This window comes from Anolis carolinensis, chromosome 4, assembly GCF_035594765.1.
Source record: "Anolis carolinensis isolate JA03-04 chromosome 4, rAnoCar3.1.pri, whole genome shotgun sequence".
Lineage (NCBI taxonomy): Eukaryota > Metazoa > Chordata > Lepidosauria > Squamata > Dactyloidae > Anolis > Anolis carolinensis.
Window position 1 is genome coordinate 253,180,059 of NC_085844.1, and position 25,324 is coordinate 253,205,382.

Here is a 25,324-nt window from a genome sequence, read left to right on the forward strand (position 1 = left end):
AATAGAAAGAAAAAATAGTCCAAAAGACAGTAACGTTATGTTGTAATTACTGTATTTATGAATTTAGCACCAAAATATCGCAATGTATTGAAAACATTGTCTAAAAAAACATTGACTAACAAATTGACTACAAATAAAGATAGAATTGCATAAAATGAACTTACAGTAGCAACATTGTCAGAAATTAAATCCATAAAAAGTTCAATCCTTGCTGCCTAAAGAAACAGCTATGGATCAAGGCGGGGGGCAGGCTGCGTTGGATAATCCAGAATGTTGGGTAAGCGAATGTTGGATAAGTAAGACTCTACTGTATTCATTATGAAATTAGTGGATGGGGGGAAATCATTTCTAAAGTGTTTCTGAAATTGAACGGGGTCTATATCGTAACTCTAACGAGTTAACTACTTTTTTGTTACTTTTCATTAAGTAATTGTGCCAATGGGGAAGCCCCTTTCTCCTTCATAGTTAGAACTATTGGCATGAAATTTGCTACACTTATAGAACACATTTACCACTGTTAGCCCACCAAGTTTTAGAAAGTTTCACTTATCCACAGATTTTGGGGAATTTTCAAAGCATTTACAAATAACAAAGCTACAAGAGCTATCTCCTTGAATTTTCTATACAATGACACAAGATAACAGGGGAACATTCCCCCCAAGTTTCAGAAATATTCTACTGATTTGGGGGACTTTTTAAAAAAAATTGTCTCATTGAATGTCTTTAACCAACAGAACTTCAATTAAGGGATTTCTTCCCAGCACAGCACAGATTTACTTAATACTTACTAGTATTGAAGTATCAGTCAGTCCTCCTCTTTTCAGATTCAACAATGTATTGGAACTCTGGCTAGCTGCTGCTAGGAAAGAGGGACAAATCTCTTCCTTCTTCTGATTGGGGCTTTCTGATTCTGAGCAGAATTATGGGAAACGTAGTTTAGGACAGGGCCTTCTGAATTCTGTGCTCTCTCATGCTCTTTCCCAGCTCGCTCATCTCATCCCACCTGCTGCTTTCCTCTCCTCATGGTGAGATGAAACCTATCTCCTTAATTTAAAGAGGAATTGCAGCTTTTTGGCTTTGCCTTGCTTGTGCTGAAAACAAAACTAACTTCTGAGCATTACAGAATTCAAACAAAAAAGTATTGCGTAAGTTTTTATTCTTAAGTTTTTGTGTGGGCGCCCCCACCCCATGCCCCACACCTCTGTTTCTTAATATTTCTTCATATATACAAAACTTACAAATTAGATACGACTTACGATTTAAAAACGAAGATTTGCACACCCCTAATATCTATATCTATAACAAAAGTGAAAGTATGTATGTATGTATGTATGTATGTGACTGTTTGTTCTGTTTGAGTGGTTAACCTGGCATGAGTTATAGTCCACCCACATCTTTATGCATTTTCTTAATGAGGCCATTCATAAAATCTCAAAACAATGACTTTTTAACATAAATTGTGTTACAGATTACCAAATATTTAACTCAGGGATCACCAAGTACATAAACTAATAAGGATATAAAAACCAAACAAAATCATGCAAGCATAAAAAGGGAACGTTTCATTCCAGTTCATACCCATGCAAAAGTTCAGGCAGAAGGAAGAGATTTCCTCCTAGATTTCTCATGTACCAAATGCCCTGAAACACAGTGTTCCCTGATCATCCTTTGGCAGGTCATTCAAGACTGCATGCCATGAGTCAATGCCATGGAATCATTTGAGCTGATGGAAGTCCTGAGCCATTGTCCCCCCCCCCCCCACACACACACACACACACACAAATCCCAATATGAATTATATAAAATTCTAGTTATGCCCAGCCACACGTTGCTGTGGCTTATGGAAATCATTTGTTGACCAAGTGGAATAGCAGTGAATAGCCTTTCAGCCTCAAAGCCTGGCCATTTTCTTCTTATGCGAATCCTTGTTTGGTGAGCTAGAATACAATGGAATAGGCTTGCTGCTTGGAAGACTGGGCACTTGTGTTCTAGGGGAATAGTTTTTTGGCCAATTTGAATTGCACTGAATAGCGTCGCTGCTTCAAAGCCTGGACGCTTTCTATATAGGGGCATCCTTCCCTGGGCAGGTTGAATGGGACGGAGTAGCCTCGTGGCTTCAAAACCTGAGGGTTTTCTATCTAGGGGAAATCTTGGTTGGTCAGGTTGAACAGCACTGAATAGCCTTGCTGCTTGCAAGCCTGGACGCTTTCTATCTTGTGGAATCCTTGGTTGGCCAGGTTGAATGGCAATGAATAGTCTAAGCGCATCAAGTATGAATGCTGCAATTAGTCACCTTAATTAGCATGTAATGGCCTTGAGTTTCAAAGCCTGGCTGCTTCCTGCCTGGAGGATTCCTATGTTGGGAGCTGTTAGCTGGCCCTAATTGTTTGCTTTCTGGAATTTCCCTGTTTTCAGAGTGTTGCTCTTTATTTACTGTCCTGATTTTAGAGATTATATTGTTCTGTATTATTATACCACAGTAATTATTATATATTATATTTATAATCCGATATCATCTGCTTAGAACTGGATAATATGAGGCCCGTTCTACACAACTGTATAAGATCCACACTGAACTGGCAGTGTTGAATATGGCAGTGTTGAATCCAGATAATACAGTTCAAAGCAGATACTGTGGATTATGTGCCTTGGCATTCTGGGTTATATAGCTGTGTGGAAGGGCCTTGAGTCTACACTGCCCTATAATCCAGTTCAAATCAGATAATCTGTATTTTATAGGCAGTTTGGATGAGACCTAAGTGCATTCTGCCTGTGCCCTGGGTGCCATTTTGGCTGAGGGAGTTGCTAGGATATGAAGTGGCCGGGGCCTAAAGGGCCCTATCTTTCTGAGCCATTTACAATTTTACCATTTATATGTTTTAAATGCAATTTTTTATCCTGTATTTTTGTTTTAATTGATATATTGTATTACTGTTTTATCTTTTTATAGTGTGATTTGTATTATGTTGCCTATGTTTTGTCCTACATTGTTTGGGCCTCTGCCCCATGTAAGCTGCCCCGAGTCCCCGCAGGGAGATGGTGGCGGGGTATAAATAAAGTTATTATTATTATTATTATTATTATTATTATTATTATTATTGACACAACGACGTTGTATGACACAGCAAACAAGATAGACATGCCGGGTTTCGTCTCACAAAATCACAAGTCGAACACCTCCCAAGTGTCTAGGACTGTGTGATGTATTTTCGGATGATGCGTGCAGATCCCAGCAGGGTGGCCTTTTGCAGTTGGCCGATCGTAATTTTGTCAATGTCTATTGTTTCCAAATGCCGGCTGAGATCTTTCGGCACGGCACCCAGTGTGCCCATCACCACCGGGACCACCTGCACTGGTTTCTGCCAGAGTCTTTGAAGTTCAGTCTTGAGGTCCTGATAGCGGCTGAGTTTTTCCTGTTGTTTTTCGTCAATGCGACTGTCACCTGGGATGGCGACATCAATGATCCAAATCTTTTTCTTTTCCACAACTGTGATGTCTGGTGTGTTGTGTTCCAGAACTTTGTCAGTCTGGATTCGGAAGTCCCACAGTATCTTTGCGTGCTCATTTTCCAATACTTTTGCATGTTTGTGATCCCACCAGTTCTTTACTGTGGTACTTGAGGCATAAGTTCCAATGAATCATTTGGGCCACATAGTTGTGCCTCTGTTTGTAGTCTGTCTGTGCAATTTTCTTACAGCAGCTGAGGATATGATCAATGGTTTCATCGCTTTCCTTGCACAGTCTGCATTTTGGGTCATCAGCTGATTTTTTGATCTTGGCCTTAATTGCATTTGTCCTGATGGCTTGCTCCTGGGCTGCAAGGATCAGGTCTTCTGTCTCCTTCTTCAGGGTCCCATTTGTGAGACAGAGCCAGGTCTTCTCCTTATAAGCTTTTCCTTCAATTTTGTCAAGGAACTTTCCATGCAATGTTTTGTTGTGCCAGTTGTCAGCTCTAGTTTGTAGTGTGGTTTTCTTGTACTGGTTTTTTGTCTGCTGTGCTTTGAAGAGTTTCTGATTTTTGACTTCAATCAAAGCAGGTTCTTCACTTTGCTTTCCATATTCTGCCAGGGCATGTTCTTCTTCTTTGACTGCTTGCTTTACTTGTAAGAGTCCTCTGCCCGCTGATCTTCTAGGCAGATAGAGCCGGTCAACATCGCTGCGGGGGTGCAGGGAATGATGGATGGTCATGAGTTTTCTTGTTTTTCTGTCCAAATTGTCCAGTTCCATCTGTGTCCAGTTTATGATGCCAGAAGTATATCTTATGACAGTTATGGCCCAGGTGTTTATGGCCTTGATGGTGTTGCCTCCATTGAGCTTGCTTTTGAGAATTTTTCTGACCCTTTGTGTGTATTCTTTGCTGACCACAGTTTTCACATGTTCATGCTTGACGTTGTCCAGCTGTAATATGCCCAGATATTTATAGGCCTCTGGCTGGTGACACTTTATTGTTTGGCCATTAGGCATATTTATGCCCTCACTTTCAATTATTTTTCCCTTCTTCAATGCCACTGTCGAACATTTGTCCAAACCAAACTCCATGTTGATATCAGTGCTAAAAATTCAGACAGTGTTGGTCAGAGACTGAATTTCAGTTTCTGTTTTCCCATATAGCTTCAGGTCATCCATGTACATCAAATGTGAAATTTTGTGAGAATTCTAAGATGTTTGGTAGCCGAGATTTGTTTTTTGTATGATTGTTGACAGAGGGATCATGGCAATAATGAAAAGCAGAGGGGACAATGAATCTCCCTGGAAAATTCCTCTTCTGATGTTGACAAGTCCATAGCTTTCATTTCCAACAAACAGTTCAGTTTTCCAGTGCTCCATCATGTTTTCAATGAAGGTGCCAATGTTTTTACAAATCCCGATGGCGTCCAGGCACTTGATGATCCAGCTGTGTGGGAGTGAGTCAAAGGCCTTTTTGTAGTCAATCCACATCATGTGAAGATTAGCTTTTCGGCTCTTACAGTTCTCCAGAATCATTTTGTCAATCAATAACTGGTCTTTTGTGCCCCTGCTTTTCCGTTTGTTGCCTTTGTGTTCATCTGGCAAGATGTTTTTTTCTTCAAGATAGTCTTGAATTCTGTCAGCTATGATGCCAGTCAGTAGTTTAAACATAGTGGGCAGACACGTTATTGGCCTGTAGTTTCTTGGTGCTGCTCCTTTTGCTGGATCCTTTTGTGTCAGGTATGTTCTTCCAGTTGTTAGCCATTCACTGATACTTCCTTTCTGCAGCATCTCATTGAATTGTTGGGCCATTTTTCCATGTAAACTAATCAGATGTTTGAGCCAAAATCCATGAAGTTGATCACTACCAGGCGATGTCCAGTTCTTGACTTTTTGCACTCGTTTGCTGATCATTTCAGTTGTTATTTCCATCAGTTCCATTTTGTTCTGTGATAATTTTCCTTCAAACTCCTTTATCCACCCAGCGTTTTTGTTGTAGTTTTTATTGTTTTCCCAAAGTTCTTTCCAGAACTTCGTTGTTGCAGTTTTCTCTGGTTTTATGGTTACTGTGTCTGTTGTTTGGTTCAGACTCTGGTAGAACCGTCTTTGGTCTGATTGAAACAGTTGATTTTGTCTGTACTGGATGATTCTGGCTTCATACCTTTCAATTTTTCTGGCTGTTGCTGTAATTTGTTCTTTCACGATTTCCAAAGCTTCTTCAATTTTTCTGGTGTTCAGCCAGTACTTTCGGATCAGGTATTGCTTGATTTTGTCATTCTTCAGTTTCTTCTCTTTCATATTTTTCAGGTTACTTGCATCTGATCTAAGTTTCTTGATTTTCAACTCTAGCCTGATCTTCCACTTTGGTTTTCCAGTCGATTTTCTTTGGGGCTGCCTTGGTTGTAGGAGCCCAAGCTCTTCTGTTACTATCACTGCTGCACTGTAGGCATACTGGTTTGTTTGTTCAATTGATGTTATCTGGACAGTGGAGAGTGCTGCATTCACATCTTTCATGAGAGGCGCCAGTTGTCTCTTGGGCACTGTTTTTAGAGTTGGGAGCCGCTTTCTTATCGCATTTGCTGCAGCATGAGCCACGATCTTATCCTTGAGCTCTTGTTGTCTTGCTGTCAAGGTTCCTGGTGGTTCAACGGGTGTTTCAAGTGCTGGTTCTTCAAATTCTTGCAAAAGCTCCACTCTTTCTTCTGGTTCAATCTGTTCCACCATTCCAAGTGTTGCTGGAGTCTCTGCTGCTGTCTGTGCTGTGGTCTGATAGTAATTTACTTTGCAAATTTTCTGGATTTCTTCGAGTTCAACTTCACTGAACACTTTGTTTCTGATTATGAATCTTCGTTGGTCAGCCAGTCGGGGTTCTGTTATCTGTGAGTCAGGGTACTCTTGTTTCCACAGTTGATGCATCCTTTTTTGGTAGCCACGCCTTTGAGGTTCAGATTTGTAGTAGCATTTCATAATTGTGCGGTTTTCTGGCATTGTGTATTTCTGCCGCTTCTGTGACTGTTCATTTGGGTTTTGATGATTCCGTAGCCCACTTGTCGATGGATGTCCAGAATCAGCAGCATCCACCGCGGTCCTTTTTATCCTGGGCGACGACCGAGCCAGTATAGACTTCATTTGGGTTTGATTCTCCATAATGCTAATGGGTTAGGTGCTCTTAGTTCTGCTCCTCAGCTGAGGCCTCTCTGGCTTGGTTGGACCTACCGGTAGTTACACTACCGCCAGCACAGCCCTCAGTCATTATTGGAGCAGGTAAGCCCCCCCACCACGTCAAGGTGGCATCTGTGGAGGGGATTATTATTATTATTATTATTATTATTATTATTATTATTATTATTATTTCTAAAGGGGGAAATGACTTCTTGTTCTCTAATTTGAGCTTTATTTTTCAAGGTTTTTTTGTTTGAAAGACAGACTGGATGTCTTTTGTGGCCAAATTTGGTGTGATTTGGTTCAGTGGTTTTGTTGTTTACTCCATAGTAAAACCACACATTACATTTATAGATAGATAGATAGATAGATAGATAGATAGATAGATGATAAATGAGGCCCCGTTTCCCTCTCATTGAGATGAAGGTGGGACTGAGAGAAGACCCTCTCTTTTCATGGCAAAGTTAATTAAATTCTTCACCTGTTCTCCAATGCCTTTTTTTCAGGTTTCAATTATAAGATGGTATCTTCAGTCTTGCCAGGCCTTAACAGGTCCTTAGCCAGACCCCAATCAGTCAATCCATTCATCACAACAACACATTAGATAATGAAAACAATGACTATGGGGCAAAGTTTTTGGACCATGAAGAATGTTTTGCTATGTACATTTGTTTCATACGCACTCTTGGATGTATTCTCAAATTGTTTTCAACACCCCATGCATTTCATTTTACTCATGCACTTTATTCATCAGCTCCAAACTTTAGTGAACTGTGACAGTTACCTACTCATGCTTAGCTAGATTTTTTGATGTCTTTGCTGATGATTGATTAAGATTGTTTTATGTCTTATGGTTTTATAATTTTAAACTATTTTAAACCATAGTTGACTATTATGTTTTAATTATGATGTATATATGCTTTAAATGGTTTTTTATGATGTTCGATGGTTGGGCTTGTCCCTATGTGAGCCAGTCCGAGTCCACTCAGGGAGATGGAGGCGACATACAAAAATAAAGTTGTTATTATTATTATTATTATTATTATTATTATTATTATTATTATTATTAAAAATTACTCTTTCATCCCCTTCATGCCCTCCAAAGACAGCAATGCCAAGAGTGTGCTCATCCCTATTAGTCAAATGGGGCTTCCCATGCCATATCTGGAAAGAATTTCTCAGGGCACTGAACATGTGTGTGTGTCTCCAAGCCAATGTTGGGAAGACCTCTGCATGGTATTTCTTCCAAAAGAAGGAGACCTTGAAGACCATTAGGAAGAGAAGACAACCCACCCACCCCCCAACACGCACACTCTTGAGGGGAAGGGGATTGGTGCATTTATTGCCAAGGTAAGGAGGGATACTAACAGAGCAGAATTGGGACCATCATCAGTGGGGCAAGTAGGAATGGCGCAGAGCAGGATTTGGACTTTTATGGAACAGGAAGAGTTGAGCAGAGGAGCTCAGGTCCGATGTCTTAGCTGGTCGCTATCCATGGCTACAGGGCACTTTAGGCCATTCTCTGAAGAGGAAAGAGAATCAGAGGTAGGAGGTGCAAGTGGGAAGACGTACTGTACATCATGTTTGCTATGTCTATCTTTCTAAAATTGATAGAATACCATCAGTTTTAGGTGTCCTGGACCAGGGACTACGCAACATATGGCCCACTGACCAGATGTGGCCTGCAAAGAGCTTCCCTGCCTCCAGAGGCGGTTCAACCACTAGGCCAACTAGGCAGTTGCCTGTGGCACCAGCTTGTTGGGGGCGCCATCGAGGCAACTCCTGTCTCCTGGGGCCTGCCTCCGCAAGGTATTGAACTGCTTTTTCTGTTGATTTGTTGTAAAATATGATGTTTTAGTGCTTAATTTGAAAAACCTTAATGTAATTTGATGTTTAATAGACTTTTCCTTAATCCCTCCTTGTTATCAAACATTTTCGCTTATCCAACGCTTTTATTTTTCAGTGATTGGTTTGGGGAGGGGCACCAAAATTCTGTTCGCCTACACTTGAAAAATACCAAGGGCCGGCTCTGCCTGCATCCCTAGGAGGCTGTGGCAGGCATCCTAGGGCAGTTGCTTTAGAGAGCAGGAGTTTGGTTGAGCTTTGCTAGTTTATTTGTGGAGTATCAGCAGAGGAAGAGCTCCACCTGAAGACGGTGATGTCATCCTTACTCTACACAGCCCTTAACTCTACCCTGCCTGAATTTGCTGGTGGAGCAGGAGCCCTTTGCCACTCTCCCAATGCCAAGTAGTGGTGGTGGTGGTGGTGGTGGTGGTGGTGTGTTAAGAGAGCTGGGAGTTATAGCTCTGTCTCTAGGCTGTTATAGTGGCGTGTGTGTGTTCAGAGAGCTGGGAGTAATAGCTTCACTCCTAGGCTGCTACCCTGTTTTCCTGAAAATAAGACATCCCCTGAAAATAAGACCTAGTAGAGGTTTTGCTGAATTGCTAAATATAAGGCCTCCCCTGAAAATAAGACCTAGCAAAGATTTTGTTTGGAAGCAAGCCCACTGAACAAAACACCAGAGCATGCAGGATAAATAAATGAATGTACCATAGATTGTTGTACATGGAAATAATGGTAGTGACAATAAATTTTTGATAGGATCCACAGTTTGTCTGGTTATGCTGGTTTTTGATGACAACTACTGTACAGTATATAATAAATGTTCATTTTTTTTGTTCAACAATAAATCTGAACTCTTCTTCATGGAAAAATAAGACATCCCCTGAAAGTAAGTCCTAGCACATCTTTGGGAGCAAAAATTAATATAAGACACTGTCTTATTTTCGGGGAAACAGGGTATAATGAGGTGTATGTGTTAAAAGTGCTGGGAGTTATAGCTCTGTTTCTAGGCTGCTATAATGGTGTGTGTGTTAAGAGAGCTGGGAGTTACAGCTTTACTCCTAGGCTGCAATCATGAGATGTGTGTGTTAAATGTGCTGGGAGTTATAGCTTCACTCCTAGGCTGCTATAACAGTGTGTATATGTTAAGAGAGTTGGGAGTTATAGCTTCACTCCTAGGCTGCTATAATAAGGTGTGTGTGTTAAATGTGCTGGGAGTTATAGCTCTCCTTCTAGGTTGCTATTGTGGGGGACAGTGTTAAGAGAACTGGGAGGGCCCTGTAACCCTTACCAAATTCAACTCTTAACCATACCCTTCCCCAAAACCTGTGAAGCAATAAGAAAGGATTCTTACACTGTGCAGGGCACTTCACCCCATTCTACGACGGGACCAAGCCCCCTCATCCGGGAGACCATGGCCTTCAGGTCCCTGCTAATCATTAAAGGCATATTCTTTTGGAAGTTTGGTATACTTTGCAGCATAAAGGTGGGAAATGGCACCATATCCATGACAATCGCTCCCACTTCCCTCCACTTGCCCCCTGCATGACATCTCCAATGTAACCCCAAGGAGGGAGTTGCAATGAAATTCCAGCAGCCCAGAGGTCAAGAAGGATGTATTACGCCAAATTGCTATATGTGTGTGTGTGTAAAGAAATCCTTGCAAAGTTGCCTGCAAAGAGCTCAGCTCTTTACAGAGGCAGGCCACACCTCAAACAATGTATCGGTTTGCTGGCAGATGGCTGAGATTGTCAGTTGGAAATCTGGGCTTCCATAGAGAGCACAGATAAGGCAGGCTCTCTAGCTACGGTCAAGTAGCAGTTTGAATATGCTTTGCTGGATATATTGAATGCTGATTGATTAGTTATTGATCTTATGCAACTACATGGACATTGTACGATTGCTGAACTGTTTACTTAACTTCAACTCAACAAGTAAAGTTCCTTTGTTCTTTCAATTCCTCTGCCTGGTGTGGTTCTCTTTGCACATGGTGTTAACTGGACACTGCTGGTTCCGCTACATACTCTAACCTAACAGGACGCGCCATTGTTGGAGGGCAAGTGGTCTTGGAAGGGCAACAACACTTAGCACTATAGAGTCAAGGTTGCTTTTCAATGGACAGTAACTATAGGGTTACATAGTTGCAGTGACTCAAAAGTTTTCTCTCCTTGTTTCTACCTAAGCTGTCTCTGCTGTGACGGATACGGATTCCCAGTGGGATGTTTCTCTGCCTCTTCTGCTTCCCATCATTTTGCTTGGAATGGAGCTCATTAATTAACACGCTGAGCAAATTTCCTTGATATGGAGTTCCCATAATAAATAAAGTATATTGCTCCATGGCAGCCATTGTTGAGGGTTGTTGTATGTTTTCCGGGCTGTATGGCCATGTTCCAGAAGTATTCTCTCCTGACATTTCGCCCACATCTATGGCAGGCTTCCTCAGAGGTTGTGAGGATGCCTAACATAGATGTGGCACAACCTCTGAGGATGCCTGCCATAGATGTGGGTGAAACGTCAGGAGAGAATACTTCTGGAACATGGCCATACAGCCCGGAAAACATACAACAACCCTGTGATCCTGGCCATGAAAGCCTTCGACAACACACAGCCTTTGTTGACTTTGTTCCTCAATTCAAATCCCCAATGTCTGTGCAGTATGTAGTTTTGAGAATGTTTCTGAGAACAGGAGTGACACCAGGCCATCCAGCTCCTCCTCCTCTTCCACCCCTCGCTAACAATCCAGCGACCCCATCACAAGGGAAATAGACTCACTCTACTAGTCGGTAAGGTGTCATGCAGTCCTTTTTGCAATTCTGTTCACAACACTTCTCATAACCAGGGCAGTTATCATCAGTTTCGCACTTCACTATCACATTGTCACAGTCCATCACAGTCGATTGTTTTGGGCAAAACCCAACCTTTTCTGGAAGAGAGGACAAATGCAGAAGCTGTGAGACACCTCCCTGCCCCTCACACAGCTGCTGCCCAGAAAATCTAGCATTTCCAGAATGGTCAGGAGGTCACATCAACTCCTGGGGTTTGACCCCTGCAAGGTACAACCCTTTGACTTGATCTCATTTATCTTGCATACCCACCAAGACCCTGCCAAAAGGTCTTGCTATCCCACAATACTCTGAGCATCCCATTGCCAGTTGACCTCCTCATCCTCCTCAGTTGTTCCCCATCTATTATGTTCGCTTCACCTATTTTGGTGCAATGGGCTTCTTCCACCTCTGTCAGAATGCTGGCAGCAATCTAACATTAGAGAATAGGATTTCTTTGGTAGGCAGCAGAGGGGCTACTACTGATGCCAAGGAGACAACAGCAGGAAAGGCTTGTGGGGCCCTTTGACTGGGCCCTCTAAATATTCCTGGTTGGCCACCTCCCAGACCTCCACAATCCAGTCATTTCTACCATGTTGTGGTCTGATATCTACACCTGGATCTGAAGAGTTGGATGAAGGAGGCCACCTCAAGGCAGGCATAAGTTTGAAAGAATGCCTTATCTGGAATGGGGTCAGTAATTCTGTTGAGTGGCTTAGCCGTCCAGGTACCACTCACCTGTCCTGGAAGCAGCAGGCATCAAGGCACAGAGGGCCAGGAGAGCAAGAAGGGCAGGGAGACCACCAGAGGACTTCATGGTTTGTCAGGACCAAGTGAAGCTGCAGCTCTGCCCACTTCCTCCAGAAGACGTTGGGCAGTGCCCGTCCTGGAAACTGAGCAGAGGACAAAGCACAAAGACTGCCTTTGGGAATGACCTTTTTGGCAGAGAAACACTCATGAGATAACCAATCGTGCATATCTGAAGTGGTGAATTTCAGGAGTGCTCCATGTTCCATGAAGTTCTAGCCGTAAGCATTTGGGAGAAAGGGTCAGATCTTGGGTATTTGTGCCTTTTAAGTCCTGCTAAACGTTCTTAGGCAAGAAGTCCACAGAAACAATTTCACCAGTTGCTAATCAGGACAGAATCAAATCAGTCTTTTGACCAATACATGGAGTCGGTTTAGCTTTGAAAAGCGAACTGGTGAAGCATCTATCTGAAGCATCCATTTGTCTTAACAAACAACTCTCATCCCTCCAAATTAAGCTTGCCAAAACCATGAGGCAACTATCATAAGTGCCTACACACCAACTCTGATGAAGACATCAAGAAAAATTCTACTGTCAACTGGATAATTAATCATCCTATTTGAGATACCTAAGGAGGACCGGATTTCGACTTGTGATCAGGGACTATAGGGAAAGACGGTATTGAAAATAGTAACCTGAATAGCATTCTGTTTCTAATCAAATGCCCAGAATGCAACCTTGTCATCACCAACACACTCTTCTGCCAGAAAAATAAGTTTAGGACATAATGGAAGCTGCCCCGTAGAAGCATTGGGACCTCTTAAACAATATAATTATACATGCCAGAGGCTGCCTCAGTCTCCTTCTCTCAAGAGCTATGACAAGTGCTGATGACTGCTGTAGAGACCATCCATCATAGACTCCAAGGAAGATAAGAAAGATAAGGTTTAAAATGAACAGCCAAGTCCTTCAAGAGCCCTCCAAACAACAAGGATCATCAACTAATTGTACACCCTGAAAATGTTGAGGAACATTAGAATAAACTGACTCTTATCATAAGATCCTCTAAACAAACCATTGCATACCAAACAAATAAACATCAAGACTGGTTTGTTGGGAACAATATTGAGATCCAACATACAATTGATAATAAAATGAAAGCCTTCCAAAAAGGCAAAGAGACATCAACTAGGCTGCGAAGAAAAAGATCTATGCTAAGCCAAAGGTGAGGTCCTATGAAGGATGAGAGAACTTAAAAATATCTGGTGGAGAAAAGAGGTTCAAGAATCCCAACATTTTGCAGATGTCCGCAACGCACAGGGATTTTTTAAGACACAATGGTCATTTATGGCCCAGCAAATCATGGCGTACACCCTCTACGTTCAACAGATGGAACCTAACTTCTTAAGGACAAAAATCCATTGCACTATATTAGAAAGAGCATTATCCTGACCTTCTTAACCACAGCTCCAATGTGACTGAAGAGATTTGCTTGCAGATTTCTCAAAATAAATAAATAAATAAACAGGGATGAGCTAGTTCCTAGTTTGGAGGAAGCCAGCAAGGGCAACAACCAACTAAATTTAAAAAGCCAGTGGACCTGATGGGATCCCTGTTGAAATCTTTAAAGACATTGGGCCTGAGTGGACATAACAAGTCCACCAGCTCATTGAAAAAGTGTGGGTGACCTAGAAGATCCCAAGTGACTTCAAGTATGCCACCAACATCACCCTTTTCAAAAAGGGAGAAAGAAAGAATTGTGGAAACAATCAAGATTTCCCTCTTTTAACCCCTGCCAGAAAAATCTACACAAGATGGAAGAGTGAACATGATTTTCACTGCATGAAAGCACCAGGAATAATGCAGGAAACACAGTGAATTGTAATGCTTTCTGGACCATCCTCCTGAAAATCAGATGGATGCCCTGATAAATTTATGACCGTCCTGTGACTCCCCCATGAAGCCATCTTAAACACCTTTGCAGAAGCATATAAAGAGCTTGGTCTCTCACTGAACATTAAAAAAAAGCCCAAAATGCTTTACCAGCCAATACCAAACAATCTCTCCGCGAGGCCAGAAATAAAGCTTAATGGTGCAAAGCTAGAAAATGTTGACCATTTCTGTACCTAGACAGCCATCTCTCCACAAAAGCTGACCTTGACGCTGAAATAGAACACCATCTGAGCTCTGTGAGTGAAGCATTTTTTAAAAATGAAGCAGAGTGTTTGAGAATCGGGACACATGTAGTGATTAGACTTGTGCGTGGATTTCGTTTCCTCCATTTCCTTCGGTACCTTCGGTGCTTCAGGAGCTCGTAATGGTAAGAACGCTCCCAGTACAAAAACGCGCCTGAGACAAAAGCAAACAGGAGTGATCTCAGCTCCTTCTCCCCTATTCGGCATCACAGTTGAATCTTTTTTATTTTCCTTTATTTTCCTTATTCTTTTCATTTAGTGGGACTGGCTGGGAATTGGGGACCTGAGCATGTTTGGGGGCTTTCACCCTTTTAGCTTCTTTTTCTCCTTCCATTCCTTTCCTTCAGGAAATACTTCTAAAAGATTATTATTATTAATAATAGTAATCCCAGCAAGCAAAAAGGGAAGCCTACCTCTCATCTAGTGTAGAAAGTAGAAACAGCTTTATGGAAGCAAATCCCCAAGCAGAAAGTCTTGCAGGCTAATGAGGGGATTTTTAAGGTAGTCCAGGGAGGATAGCTCGATTGAGCTCCAGGTCATCATTCTTTCTTCCCTGCATCTCCTTAAAATGCCTAGGAAAGTTGCTGGTTCTGGGAGAGAAGAAAGTGCACACACCTGCCTCTCCTCTTGGGTAGAACAGCTTTAAGAAGCAGTAAACCCAATCTCATCCTCTACAAAAAGAAGGGAAAGGATCCAGAATCTTAAGAATAGTAACTCTAATGCTTTTAAAAATCCAGGTCTTAATGAAAGATATGGAAGGAGGATTTTATGCCCCAGGAGGATTTTATTTATTACGTATATATAAAAACAATATAGTACATTTCAAATCAATTAAAATTAAATTATGTTAGGCATTCATAAAAATACACATATAAATATACAATTGGCATGTTTCGAGTCCAAAAAACTGGGTCTGCTATTGAGTTCTAAAACACATAGTAGTAGTTGATGCTGCTATTATTGTTCGAAGGCCTGGTCCCACAACCAGGTTGTAACTCTTCTACAGAAAGATAAGAGGGAAGGAGCCTGCCTGACTTCACTGGGGAGGGTGTTCCACAGGCAGGGAGCCACTACTGAAAAGGCCCTGTCTCTCATCCCTGCCAGCCGCATCTGTGAGGCTGGCGGGACCGCTAGCAGGGCCTCACCTGAGGATCTTAAATTACGAGGTGGTTCGTAGCGGGAGACACATTTGGACAGGTAAGCTGGGCTGGAACCGTTTAGAGCAGGGGTCCCCAAACTTTTTAAACAGGGGGCCGGTTCATGATCCTTCGGACCGTTGGAGGGCCGGACTATAGTTGGCCACTGAGCAATAATAATAACAACAACAACAACAACAACAATAAAAAGAGGGTTGGAAGAGACCCTTTGGGCCATTGAGTCCAATCCCCTTCTGCCTTTGTGCACCGAAAGGACAAGCAAAGCACCCCTGACAGATGGCCACCCAGCCTCAATGTTTATTACTATTAATAATAATAATAATAATAATAATAATAATAATAATAATAATAATAATAAAGAGGGTTGGAAGAGACCCCTTGGGCCATTAAGTCCAACCCCCTTTTGCCTTTGTGCACCAAAAGCACAAGCAAAGTACCCCTGACAGATGGCCACCCAACCTCAATGTTAATAATAATAATAATAATAATAATAATAATAATAATAATAATAATAATAATGGTTGGAAGAGACCCTTTGGGCCATTGGGTCCAATCCCCTTCTGCCTTTGTGCATCAAAAGCACTAGCAAAGCACCCCTGACAGATGGCCACCCAGCCTCAATGTTAATAATAATAATAATAATAATAATAATAATAATAATAATAATAATGGTTGGAAGAGACCCTTTGGGCCATTGAGTTCAATCCCCTTCTGCCTTTGTGCATCAAAAGCACTAGCAAAGCACCCCTGACAGATAGCCACCCAGCCTCAATGTTAATAATAATAATAATAATAATAATAATAATAATAATAATAATGTGATTTTGTGATACGAAATCCAGCATATCTATCTTGTTTGCTGTGTCATACAATATAATAATAATAATAATAATAATAATAATAATAATAATAAGAAGAAGAAGAAGAAGAAGAAGAAGAAGAAGAAGGGTTGTGAGAGAAGAAGAGACCCCTTGGGTCATTTAGTCCAACCCCCTTCTGCCCTTGTGCCATGGGGGCTGGATAAGTAGCTTCGATGGGCCGCATCCGGGCCCCGGGCCTTAGTTTGGGGACCCCTGGTTTAGAGCTTTATAGGCTAAAGCCAGCACTTTGAATTGTGCTCGGTAGCTAATCGGCAGCCAATGGAGCTGGCATAGCAGAGGAGTAGTTGCCTTCCATAGATGTGGGTGAAACGTCAGGAGAGAATACTTCTAGAACATGGCCATACAGCCCAGAAAACATGCAACAACACTTGAAGACCTGTTAGTGTTTTCTTTCATCCACCTGACACCTGAGGATGCCCACACATCTATCAAAGCAACTGAATGTTTTTGAGGTCATGGCAAAAAAGAAAAAGCCAAATATTTGAAGACCAAGAAGGCAGCAGGTTGAGAACCATTGGAGCAGCTCCTGGTCTTTGTAGGGCCTGGACTCACTTCCTCCGGCTGCTCAGATCAGAAGTGGATGCTCAGAGGGGAAATTTCCACTAAACAATACATGACCCATAATAGAATAAAGCTAAAACCGGAGACTTTTCTACTTGGTCTGACTGATAAAAATAACCAGGATAGACTATGGCAATGTATGACCACAGCAGCCAGACTACTATATGAGCAGAAATGGAAGAGTGCAACAATATTAACAACAGAGGAATGGAAGATAAAAATGTCGGACTTGGCCAAAATGGAAAAATTAGCATGTCTACTAAAAGAAGGGACACTGAAAACTTTTTTAAAAGACTCGAAACCTTTTATTCACTTTTTGTACGAAGAAGAGAAGGGTTTGCTAATTCTGAGTTCTGAATAATAAATTAAAGATCTTTTTTTCATGTCAGGAGTGACTTGAGAAACTGCACGTTGCTTCTGGTGTGAGAGAATTGGCAGTCTGCAAGGACGTTGCCCAGGGGATGCCCAGATGTTTTTGATGGTTTTTTTTTTGTGGGAGGCTTCTCTCATGTCCCTGCATGGAGCTGGAGCTGATAGAGGGAGCTCATCCGCACTCTCCCCGGATTGGATTCGAACCTGGCAGCCTTCAGATCAGCAACCCAACCTTCAAGTCACAAGGCTTTGAACCCACTATGCCACCAGGGCTCCATTAAAGTTTTTTTTATTAATGTTGTAATATGAGAAAAGAGTTAATATAGAGAGGTCTAGAGGGTGAAGCATATGATATTAGCTTTATTTGGGATCAGATTGGGATAGACCGGAGGTCACCTATCTCACCCCTCCTTTTTCTTTCCCCCTATTTTTCTCCCCCCCCCCCCCAAAAAAAAGGCAACCTAGGCTAGGATGTTTGCTTTCAGAGAATCATAAAATCAAGTTGAAAGAAATCACACAGAGCATCCAGTCCAACCCTTTGCCATGTGGGAAAAGCACAACCAAAGCACCAGCCTCTTTTTAAAAGTCCCCAAAGAAGGAACTTCTACCAGACTCTAAGGCAGAGAGTGCCACTGGATTTGTTTTGTCCTCCCATGAGTTCAGAAAAGGAGATTTCTGAAAATTAGGAAGAACTTCCTGACCATAAGATGAGTTGTTCAACAATGGAACTCTCTGCCTCAAAGTTTGGTGGAAGCTTTTAAACATAGACTGGATGCTCATCATTTGGGAGGACTGTGATTGTGCTTTTCCTGAATGGCAGTGGGTTGGACTAGATGGCCTCTGGGGTCTCTTCTAATTTTGTGATTCTATGATTCTATTATATTGTGCATTATGCTCCAACTGCTCAGAGCAAGAGAACTTGAAAAAGTACACAATTTCTGATACGACTTGAATTCCTTTATCCGAGACTGGTACGAACCGGCTTGAGATGATGCCAGGAGCTTAGAAAAAAGCAAAACTAGGTGAAAGACCCTCATTTTCATAGACATGTTCACACTTCATTTTATATGGATTTCTTGTTCTCCGGGAATTTATTTGATGGCTGGGGTTGTTCTATATGGTGTATTGCTGTTTTTAACCCAGCTTTTCCTTCCTTTTTGCCAAAAGTCAATTAAAAGCTGCACTTAGTTTCTTTTTTTTAAAAGAATGTTTTTATTCAAAAATTCACAGCAACATAATCTGATTGGTAATCTGCTTTACAAAATGGGATTTTTGTTGAGGAAGAGATTAGAGAGATGGGCCGAAACTAACACAATGAGGTTCAACAGGGACAACAAATGCATGATACTCCACTTGGGCAGAAAAAAGGAAATGCAAAGATATAGGATGGGGGATGCCTGGCTCAACAGCAGGATGTGTGAAAAAGATCTTGGAGTCCTCATGGGAATGAAGGGTAACATGAGCCAACAGTGTGATGCGGCAGCTAAAAAAGCCAATGGGATTTTGGCCTGCATCAATAGGAATCTAGTGTCCAGATCCAGGGAAGTCATGCTACCCCTCTATTCTATTCCGCCTTAGTCAGACCATTCCTGGAATACTGTGTCCAATTCTGAGCACCGCAATTGAAGGAAAATGTTGACTCTAGGCTGGAAAATGACCAGAGTAGGGCCACTCAAAGGATCAAAGGTCTGGAGAACAAGCCCTATGAGGAGCGGCTTAAAGAGCTGGGTATGTTTAGCCTGCAGAAGAGAAGGCGGAGAGGAGACATAATGAGGGCCATGGAGCAAGATGTGAAGGGAAGTCATAGGGAGGAGGGAGGGAGCTTGTTTTCTGCTGCCCTGGAGACTAGGGCGCAATGGAACAATGGCTTCAAACTACAGGAAAGGAGATTCCACCTGAACATCAGGAAGAACTTCCTCACTGTGAGAAAGGCTGTTCGGCAGTGGAGCTCTCTCCCCCAGACTGTGGTGGAGGCTCCTTCTTTGGAGGTTTTTAAACAGAGGCTGGATGGCCATCTGTCAGGGTGTTTGAGACTAGCCCGGAGGGGAAGTAAAGGAGAGAATTCCAGGAGAGCAATAAAACAAGCCTTTTATTGTTATCACAGCTGATGATAAGGCAAAACAGCCACTTTAGTGGGTCTGTACCATGCAAATGGCCGTCACAACATGTGCGTAGCAAACAAAGATTATATACCTCTGGCTTATCTAAAATTGACCAATGGCTGAGGCTCTTCCTCACCTTCCACACCTACTTGGCACAAGTGATACCAATGACCTGACTTATTTACTCTGAGCTTTCTTCTCTCTTTGGAACTTCCTGGAGAAAGACACCAGCTCACAGGAAGGGAAGGGCATATGCACAGGCAAAGCTACATAGGAAATAGTTTACTATTTTTTTGGCTTATGGTCCCTTCAAGGGGTGCTTTGAATTCAATATTCCTGCTTCTCGGCAGAATGGGGTTGGACTGGATGGCCTATGAGGTCTCTTCCAACTCTATAATTCTATGAGATGCTTGTGTGTCTTTGTTGACCTATTGAGTGTTTGGTGGCAAGAAGAGAGGGTTCCTCTCTCTAAAGTCAAGCAGGGCCTCCAGAAGCACTTTTTACGCTCAGACCACAATGGCAGCATCCATTCTAAGCTGCATTTTATGAAAAACAAATTGAACCAACAGTTTCCATATCTGGGTAATAAACATGGGGGAAAGAAGCATATTTGCAATGTTGGGTTGGATTTCAAGTGTCCACGTCTGGGTCTCCTTCGGTCCTGGGATTTTTGTCCCTCTTGCTAAACAGGAGACACATTGCAAAGGATCTTGGCAAGACAAACACAGAAGGCACCCTCTTCTTTTTATGGCCTGCTCCACTTGGGTGGTGGAGCGATGATGACGTCCTGGTAGCCCTTCACCCCTTTCAGCTTGTCACTTTCGAAGTCCACCACCAATTTCCTCAAACCAGACCGTCGGGGAACAAAGTCCACCCTCACTTTGGCTTCTTCGCCCGGACCGATGGGAGACTCACTGGGGAAAGACAGGAAAGTAAAGATCAATAAGCTAACTTCAACATATGGCAATGTTGAAAAAAGACTTTTCACCTGATGGTTTAATAATGTGCTTCTCTCTTTTTAGATCCAGACCATGGCCAAGTCATGCCAGACAAACCTTTGCTAGTATTTTCCCACCTGGTAGGAGTGGGTTGGACTGAAGGACCGAATAGTCCTTGGGTTCTCTTCCAAAGTTACAATTCTACCGTGTTTCTTCGAAAATAAGACAGTGTCTTATATTATTTTTTGCGTCCAAAGTTGTGCTAGGTCTTATTTTCAGGAGATGTCTTATTTTTCCATGAAGAAGGATTGGGGGAAATCCAACCCCAAATAGGGAAACAAGTTGTCCAGGAACACCTGGCCACTCTAAACGAATTCAAGTCCCCAGGGCCAGATCAGCTACATCCAAGAGTATTGAAGGAACTAGCGGAAGTTATTTCAGAACCACTGGCAATCATCTTCGAGAGTTCTTGGAGAACAGGAGAAGTCCCAGCAGATTGGAGGAGGGCGAATGTGGTCCCTATCTTCAAGAAGGGAAAAAAGAACGACCCAAACAATTACCGTCCGGTCAGCCTCACATCAATACCAGGCAAGATTCTGGAAAAGATCATTAAGGAAGTGGTCTGCAAACACTTAGAAACAAATGCGGTCATTGCTAATAGTCAACACGGATTTACCAAAAACAAGTCATGCCAGACTAATCTGATCTCTTTTTTCGATAGAGTTACGAGTTGGGTCGATACAGGGAATGCCGTGGATGTAGCATATCTAGATTTCAGTAAGGCCTTCGACAAAGTCCCCCACGACCTTCTGGCAAACAAACTAGTAAAATGTGGGCTAGACAAAACTACGGTTAGGTGGATCTGTAATTGGCTAAGCGAACGAACCCAAAGGGTGCTCACCAATGCGTCGTCTTCATCATGGAAAGAAGTGACAAGTGGAGTGCCGCAGGGCTCCGTCCTGGGCCCGGTTCTGTTCAACATCTTTATTAACGACTTAGACGAAGGGTTAGAAGGCACGATCATCAAGTTTGCAGATGACACCAAACTCGGAGGGATAGCTAACACTCCAGAAGACAGGAGCAGAATTCAAAACGATCTTGACAGACTAGAGAGATGGGCCGAAACTAACAAAATGAAGTTCAACAGGGACAAATGCAAGATACTTCACTTCGGCAGAAAAAATGGAAATCAAAGATACAGAATGGGGGACGCCTGGCTTGACAGCAGTGTGTGCGAAAAAGATCTTGGAGTCCTCGTGGACAACAAGTTAAACATGAGCCTACAATGTGATGCGGCAGCTAAAAAAGCCAATGGGATTTTGGCCTGCATCAATAGGGGAATAACGTCTAGATCCAGGGAAGTCATGCTCCCCCTCTATTCTGCCTTGGTCAGACCACACCTGGAATACTGTGTCCAGTTTTGGGCACCGCAGATGAAGGGAGATGCTGACAAGCTGGAAAGCGTCCAGAGGAGGGCAACTAAAATGATTAAGGGTCTGGAGAACAAGCCCTATGAGGAGAGGCTTAAAGAGCTGGGCATGTTTAGCCTGCAGAAGAGAAGGCTGAGAGGAGACATGATAGCCATGTACAAATATGTGAGGGGAAGTCATAGGGAGGAGGGAGCAAGCTTATTTTCTGCTGCCCTGCAGACTAGGACACGGAACAATGGCTTCAAACTACAGGAAAGGAGATTCCACCTGAACATCAGGAAGAACTTCCTCACTGTGAGGGCTGTTCGGCAGTGGAACTCTCTCCCCCAGGCCGTGGTGGAGGCTCCTTCTTTGGAGGCTTTTAAGCAGAGGCTGGATGGCCATCTGTCGGGGGTGCTTTGAATGCGATTTCCTGCTTCTTAGCGGGGGGTTGGACTAGATGGCCCTTGAGGTCTCTTCCAACTCTACTATTCTATGATTCTATGATTCTAAGAAGAGCTCACATTTATTGTTGAACCAAAAAAATGAACATACAGTAGAGTCTCACTTATCCAACATAAATAGGCCGGCAGAACGTTGGATAAGCGAAAATGTTGGATAATAAAGGAGGGATTAATGAAAAGCCTATTAAATGTCAAATTATGTTATGATTTTACAAATTAAGCACCAAAAAATCATGTTTTACAACAAATCAAATAGCTCGATACATGGTAATGTTATATAGTAATTACTGTATTTACAAATTTACCACCAAAACATCACAATGTATTGACAAAATTGACTACAAAAACATTGACTACTAAAAGGCAGACTGCGTTGGATAATACAGAAAGTTGGATAAGCGAAGGTTGGATAAGCGAGACTCTACTGTATATCATATATTGTACAGTAGTTGTCATCACAAACCAGCATAACCAGACAAACTGTGAATCTTATCAAGAATTTCTTGTTATTACCATTATTTCCATGTACAAAAATCTATGGTATATACATTTACCAATCTTGCATGCTCTGGTGTTCTGTTCGGTGGGCATGCTTCCAAACAAAAACTTTGCTAGGTCTTACTTTCGGGGGAAGCCTTATATTTAGCAATTCAGCAAAACCTCTACTAGGTCTTATTTTCAGGGGATGTCTTATTTTTGGAGAAACAGGGTAGTAGAGTTCTAGTTCTAACCCTCCCCATAATGACTTTGTCTTTCTTATTGACGTTGGGATGGCTTGAAATCGGAATAGAAATTTAGACAGAATGTGACCATTGACAACTGCAAGTCTTCCCAGTCATGATAACTGTAGTGTTGAACATTGTTTTAATTTTTGTTGAATATAGAACCATTTGACTCAAATCCGTGAATAATCAAATTCACAAAAGTCAAATTTGCAAATGTGGAGATCCAGCTGTAGCTTGGAAATCTGTGAATTCCACGATTGCGTGGCATGGAGCCCAACCTGAAAGTGGTGTTTAAGAAGAGAAGACACCTACATCTCCTGGACCTTCTGTCCATCCGTGAGTCCGGCCCCTTCCACGGTGAAGACGCAGCCGGTCAGAGGGGTGGGCAGTGGGTTGGTCAGCGTCAGTTCGGCCACCAGCTTCCGCTTCTGCATCGGCTCCCCCAGGACCTGCGTTTGCAAGGGAGAAGTTGCAATGGGGGCAAAACATGTGGGAGAACTTTGAGTGGGGAGGAAGTACAGTCATCCCTCCTTGTTCTCCGGGCTCAAAGGTTCATTCCCAAACTTTGGTCCTACAGAAATTCATGGGTCACCATAAGTTGACAGGTGACCTCAGAAAAACAAGAACCTTTCCCAAGCCCAGAAGGGCTGCCATAGGTCTAAATGCCATGGGTCAGTGGTTCTCAACCTGGGATCCCCAGATATTTTTGGCCTACAACTCCCAGAAATCCCAGCCAGTTGACCAACTATTAGAATTTCTGGAAGTTGGAAGCCAAAAACATCTGGGGACCCCAGGTTGAGAACCACTGCCATAGATATTAATAATAGAATAGAATAACTTTACTGTCAATGTATATTGTACAATGAAATTAAATGCTTTCCCCAACACACATCACAAAACAACACACTCATCCCTCATGCTCCCACCATCACCACACAGCCCCCAATGCCACATCAATGCAAAACCATGGAGTTCAATATAGTAACATTTCTCAGTCCTTATCTTTGTCAACCTGTACCATCTGCCAGGTGGTAATAATTAAAAAAAATATGCTGGGTAAGATTAATCCTTAAGTATGTTCTCAGCTTTCAGAGAAAGGAACTGTGCCTGTAATAGCAGCTGGCTACTAACCGGGCTGTGGCACAGCTGGTTAGTAGCCAGCTGCAATAAATCACTACTGACCGAGAGGTCATGAATTCGAAGCTCGGGTCGGATTAAGCCCCCAATCATTAAATAGCCCAGCTTGCTGTTTACCTAAGCAGCCCAAAAGACAGTTGCATCTGTCAACTAGGAAATTTAGGTATGCTTTATACGGGAGGCTAATTTAAAACACCATAAAACTGCCAGCAGCACGTGGAAAGTAATGTTACTCGGTGTTACTCGTGGATGGTGAAGCAACAGCTCCCCCTGTGGCCGGAATCAAGCATACCCTAATGAAGCTGGAAATGTTAAATTGCCTCTGTGTGTGTCTATACTGTATGTTGTTTGTCTGATGGCATTGAATGTTTGCCATATATATGTTCATTGTAATCCGCCCTGAGTCCCCTTCGGGGTGAGAAAGAAGGGCGGAATATAAATACTGTAAATAAATAAATAAACTGTCAAAACCATCTCTGAGTCTTCCTGGCCTAAGAAAATCTTAAGAAATTCATGGGGTCCCCATAAGTCTACTTAAAGACCTTATGCAATAGTTCCCAAACTTTGGTCCTCCAGGTGTTTTTGGCCTACATCTGCTGGAATCCCTGACTTTTGGCCAAATCAGCTAAGGCTTCTAGGACCTAAAGTCCAAAGCTCCTGGAGAACCAAAGTTTAGGAATCATTGGCATTTTTCAATTCTTTCCAAGAATTGAACCAAAGTTGCCTTGTGCCACCTAAGTAGACAAATGTGCCATTCATCCTCCTGCTTTTCTTTCCACAGGTGGGACAAGATCACAACCTTCCATCCCAAAACTCTGCGGTGATCCTTACCCTGATTTTGATATCCGGGTTCTTGATGTAGATGCTCCGGATGCCGAGGACCACCTCCTGGGTGCCGAGGTCAGTGAGGAGAGCCGTCACCTTGATCATGTTGTCCTGAGTCAAGCAGTGTCCGTACTTCTCATAGAGGATGCGCAAAGGGACAGTCCGCTCTGGGAGGAAAGGGAAACCCAGTCAGGAGGGTGGATGGCAGCACCATCAAAGATGGCTTTGGCTTCCAAAGTCAGAGATACCAAACAGAATCACAGAACCCTAGAGATGGAAGAGGGCTCTACTAATGTTTTCTCCAGCTAAGGTCCTTAGTGATTAAATATTGCTTTGAACCCCTAATATTCTTGGAAAAGAGTGATAAAAGTGGCCTCCTGACCTTTAGTGGTTGAAGTTGATATTGTTTCAATACTTTTTATCTTGTTTTATGCATTTGTTAAAATTTGTGCCTGAATTCGTTTGTGTTTTATATTGCTTGTTACTTGTTTTTATTGTCTTGTTTTATATTTTATCTTGTTTACATTATGTCCTTTGA

At 42.5% G+C, this 25,324-nt stretch overlaps 2 protein-coding genes across 2 annotated transcripts in view; both read right to left on the reverse strand.

Moving 5' to 3' along the window:
- Positions 1-7,924: 7,924 nt before the first annotated feature.
- Positions 7,925-13,902, reverse strand: LOC134298574 (omwaprin-a-like). Its single transcript, XM_062979217.1, has 3 exons — positions 12,012-13,902; positions 11,224-11,374; positions 7,925-8,131 (listed from the first exon to the last, which is right to left on the reverse strand). Exons 1-3 carry the CDS (start codon positions 12,088-12,090, stop codon positions 8,098-8,100), a joined length of 264 nt encoding a protein of 87 aa, XP_062835287.1. The 5' UTR covers positions 12,091-13,902; the 3' UTR covers positions 7,925-8,097.
- A 5,354-nt stretch (positions 13,903-19,256) lies between these two features.
- The window catches only part of LOC100562844 (protein-glutamine gamma-glutamyltransferase 2), a 50,099-nt gene continuing 44,031 nt past the window's right edge, over positions 19,257-25,324 (reverse strand). The window contains exons 11-13 of the mRNA XM_062979205.1: positions 24,793-24,953; positions 23,137-23,273; positions 19,257-20,202 (exon numbers count right to left, since the gene is read on the reverse strand). Coding sequence (XP_062835275.1) covers positions 20,034-20,202; positions 23,137-23,273; positions 24,793-24,953 — 467 coding nt within the window. The 3' untranslated portion in view covers positions 19,257-20,033. The remainder of the gene's footprint in view (positions 20,203-23,136; positions 23,274-24,792; positions 24,954-25,324) is intronic.

What these genes read in the sequence shown, in the direction of transcription:
- LOC134298574 (XM_062979217.1), bottom strand. Translation starts at nt 12,090, where the DNA reads ATGAAGTCCTCTGGTGGTCTCCCTGCCCTTCTTGCTCTCCTGGCCCTC. An exon ending in GCCTGCTGCTTCCAGGACAG is followed by an intron (nt 11,375 to 12,011) that starts GTGAGTGGTACC and finishes CCTCTCTTCCAG; the next exon opens with AAAAGGTTGGGTTTTGCCCA. An exon ending in ACACCTTACCGACTAGTAGA is followed by an intron (nt 8,132 to 11,223) that starts GTGAGTCTATTT and finishes TTTCCTCTTCAG; the next exon opens with AGAATGGCCTAAAGTGCCCT.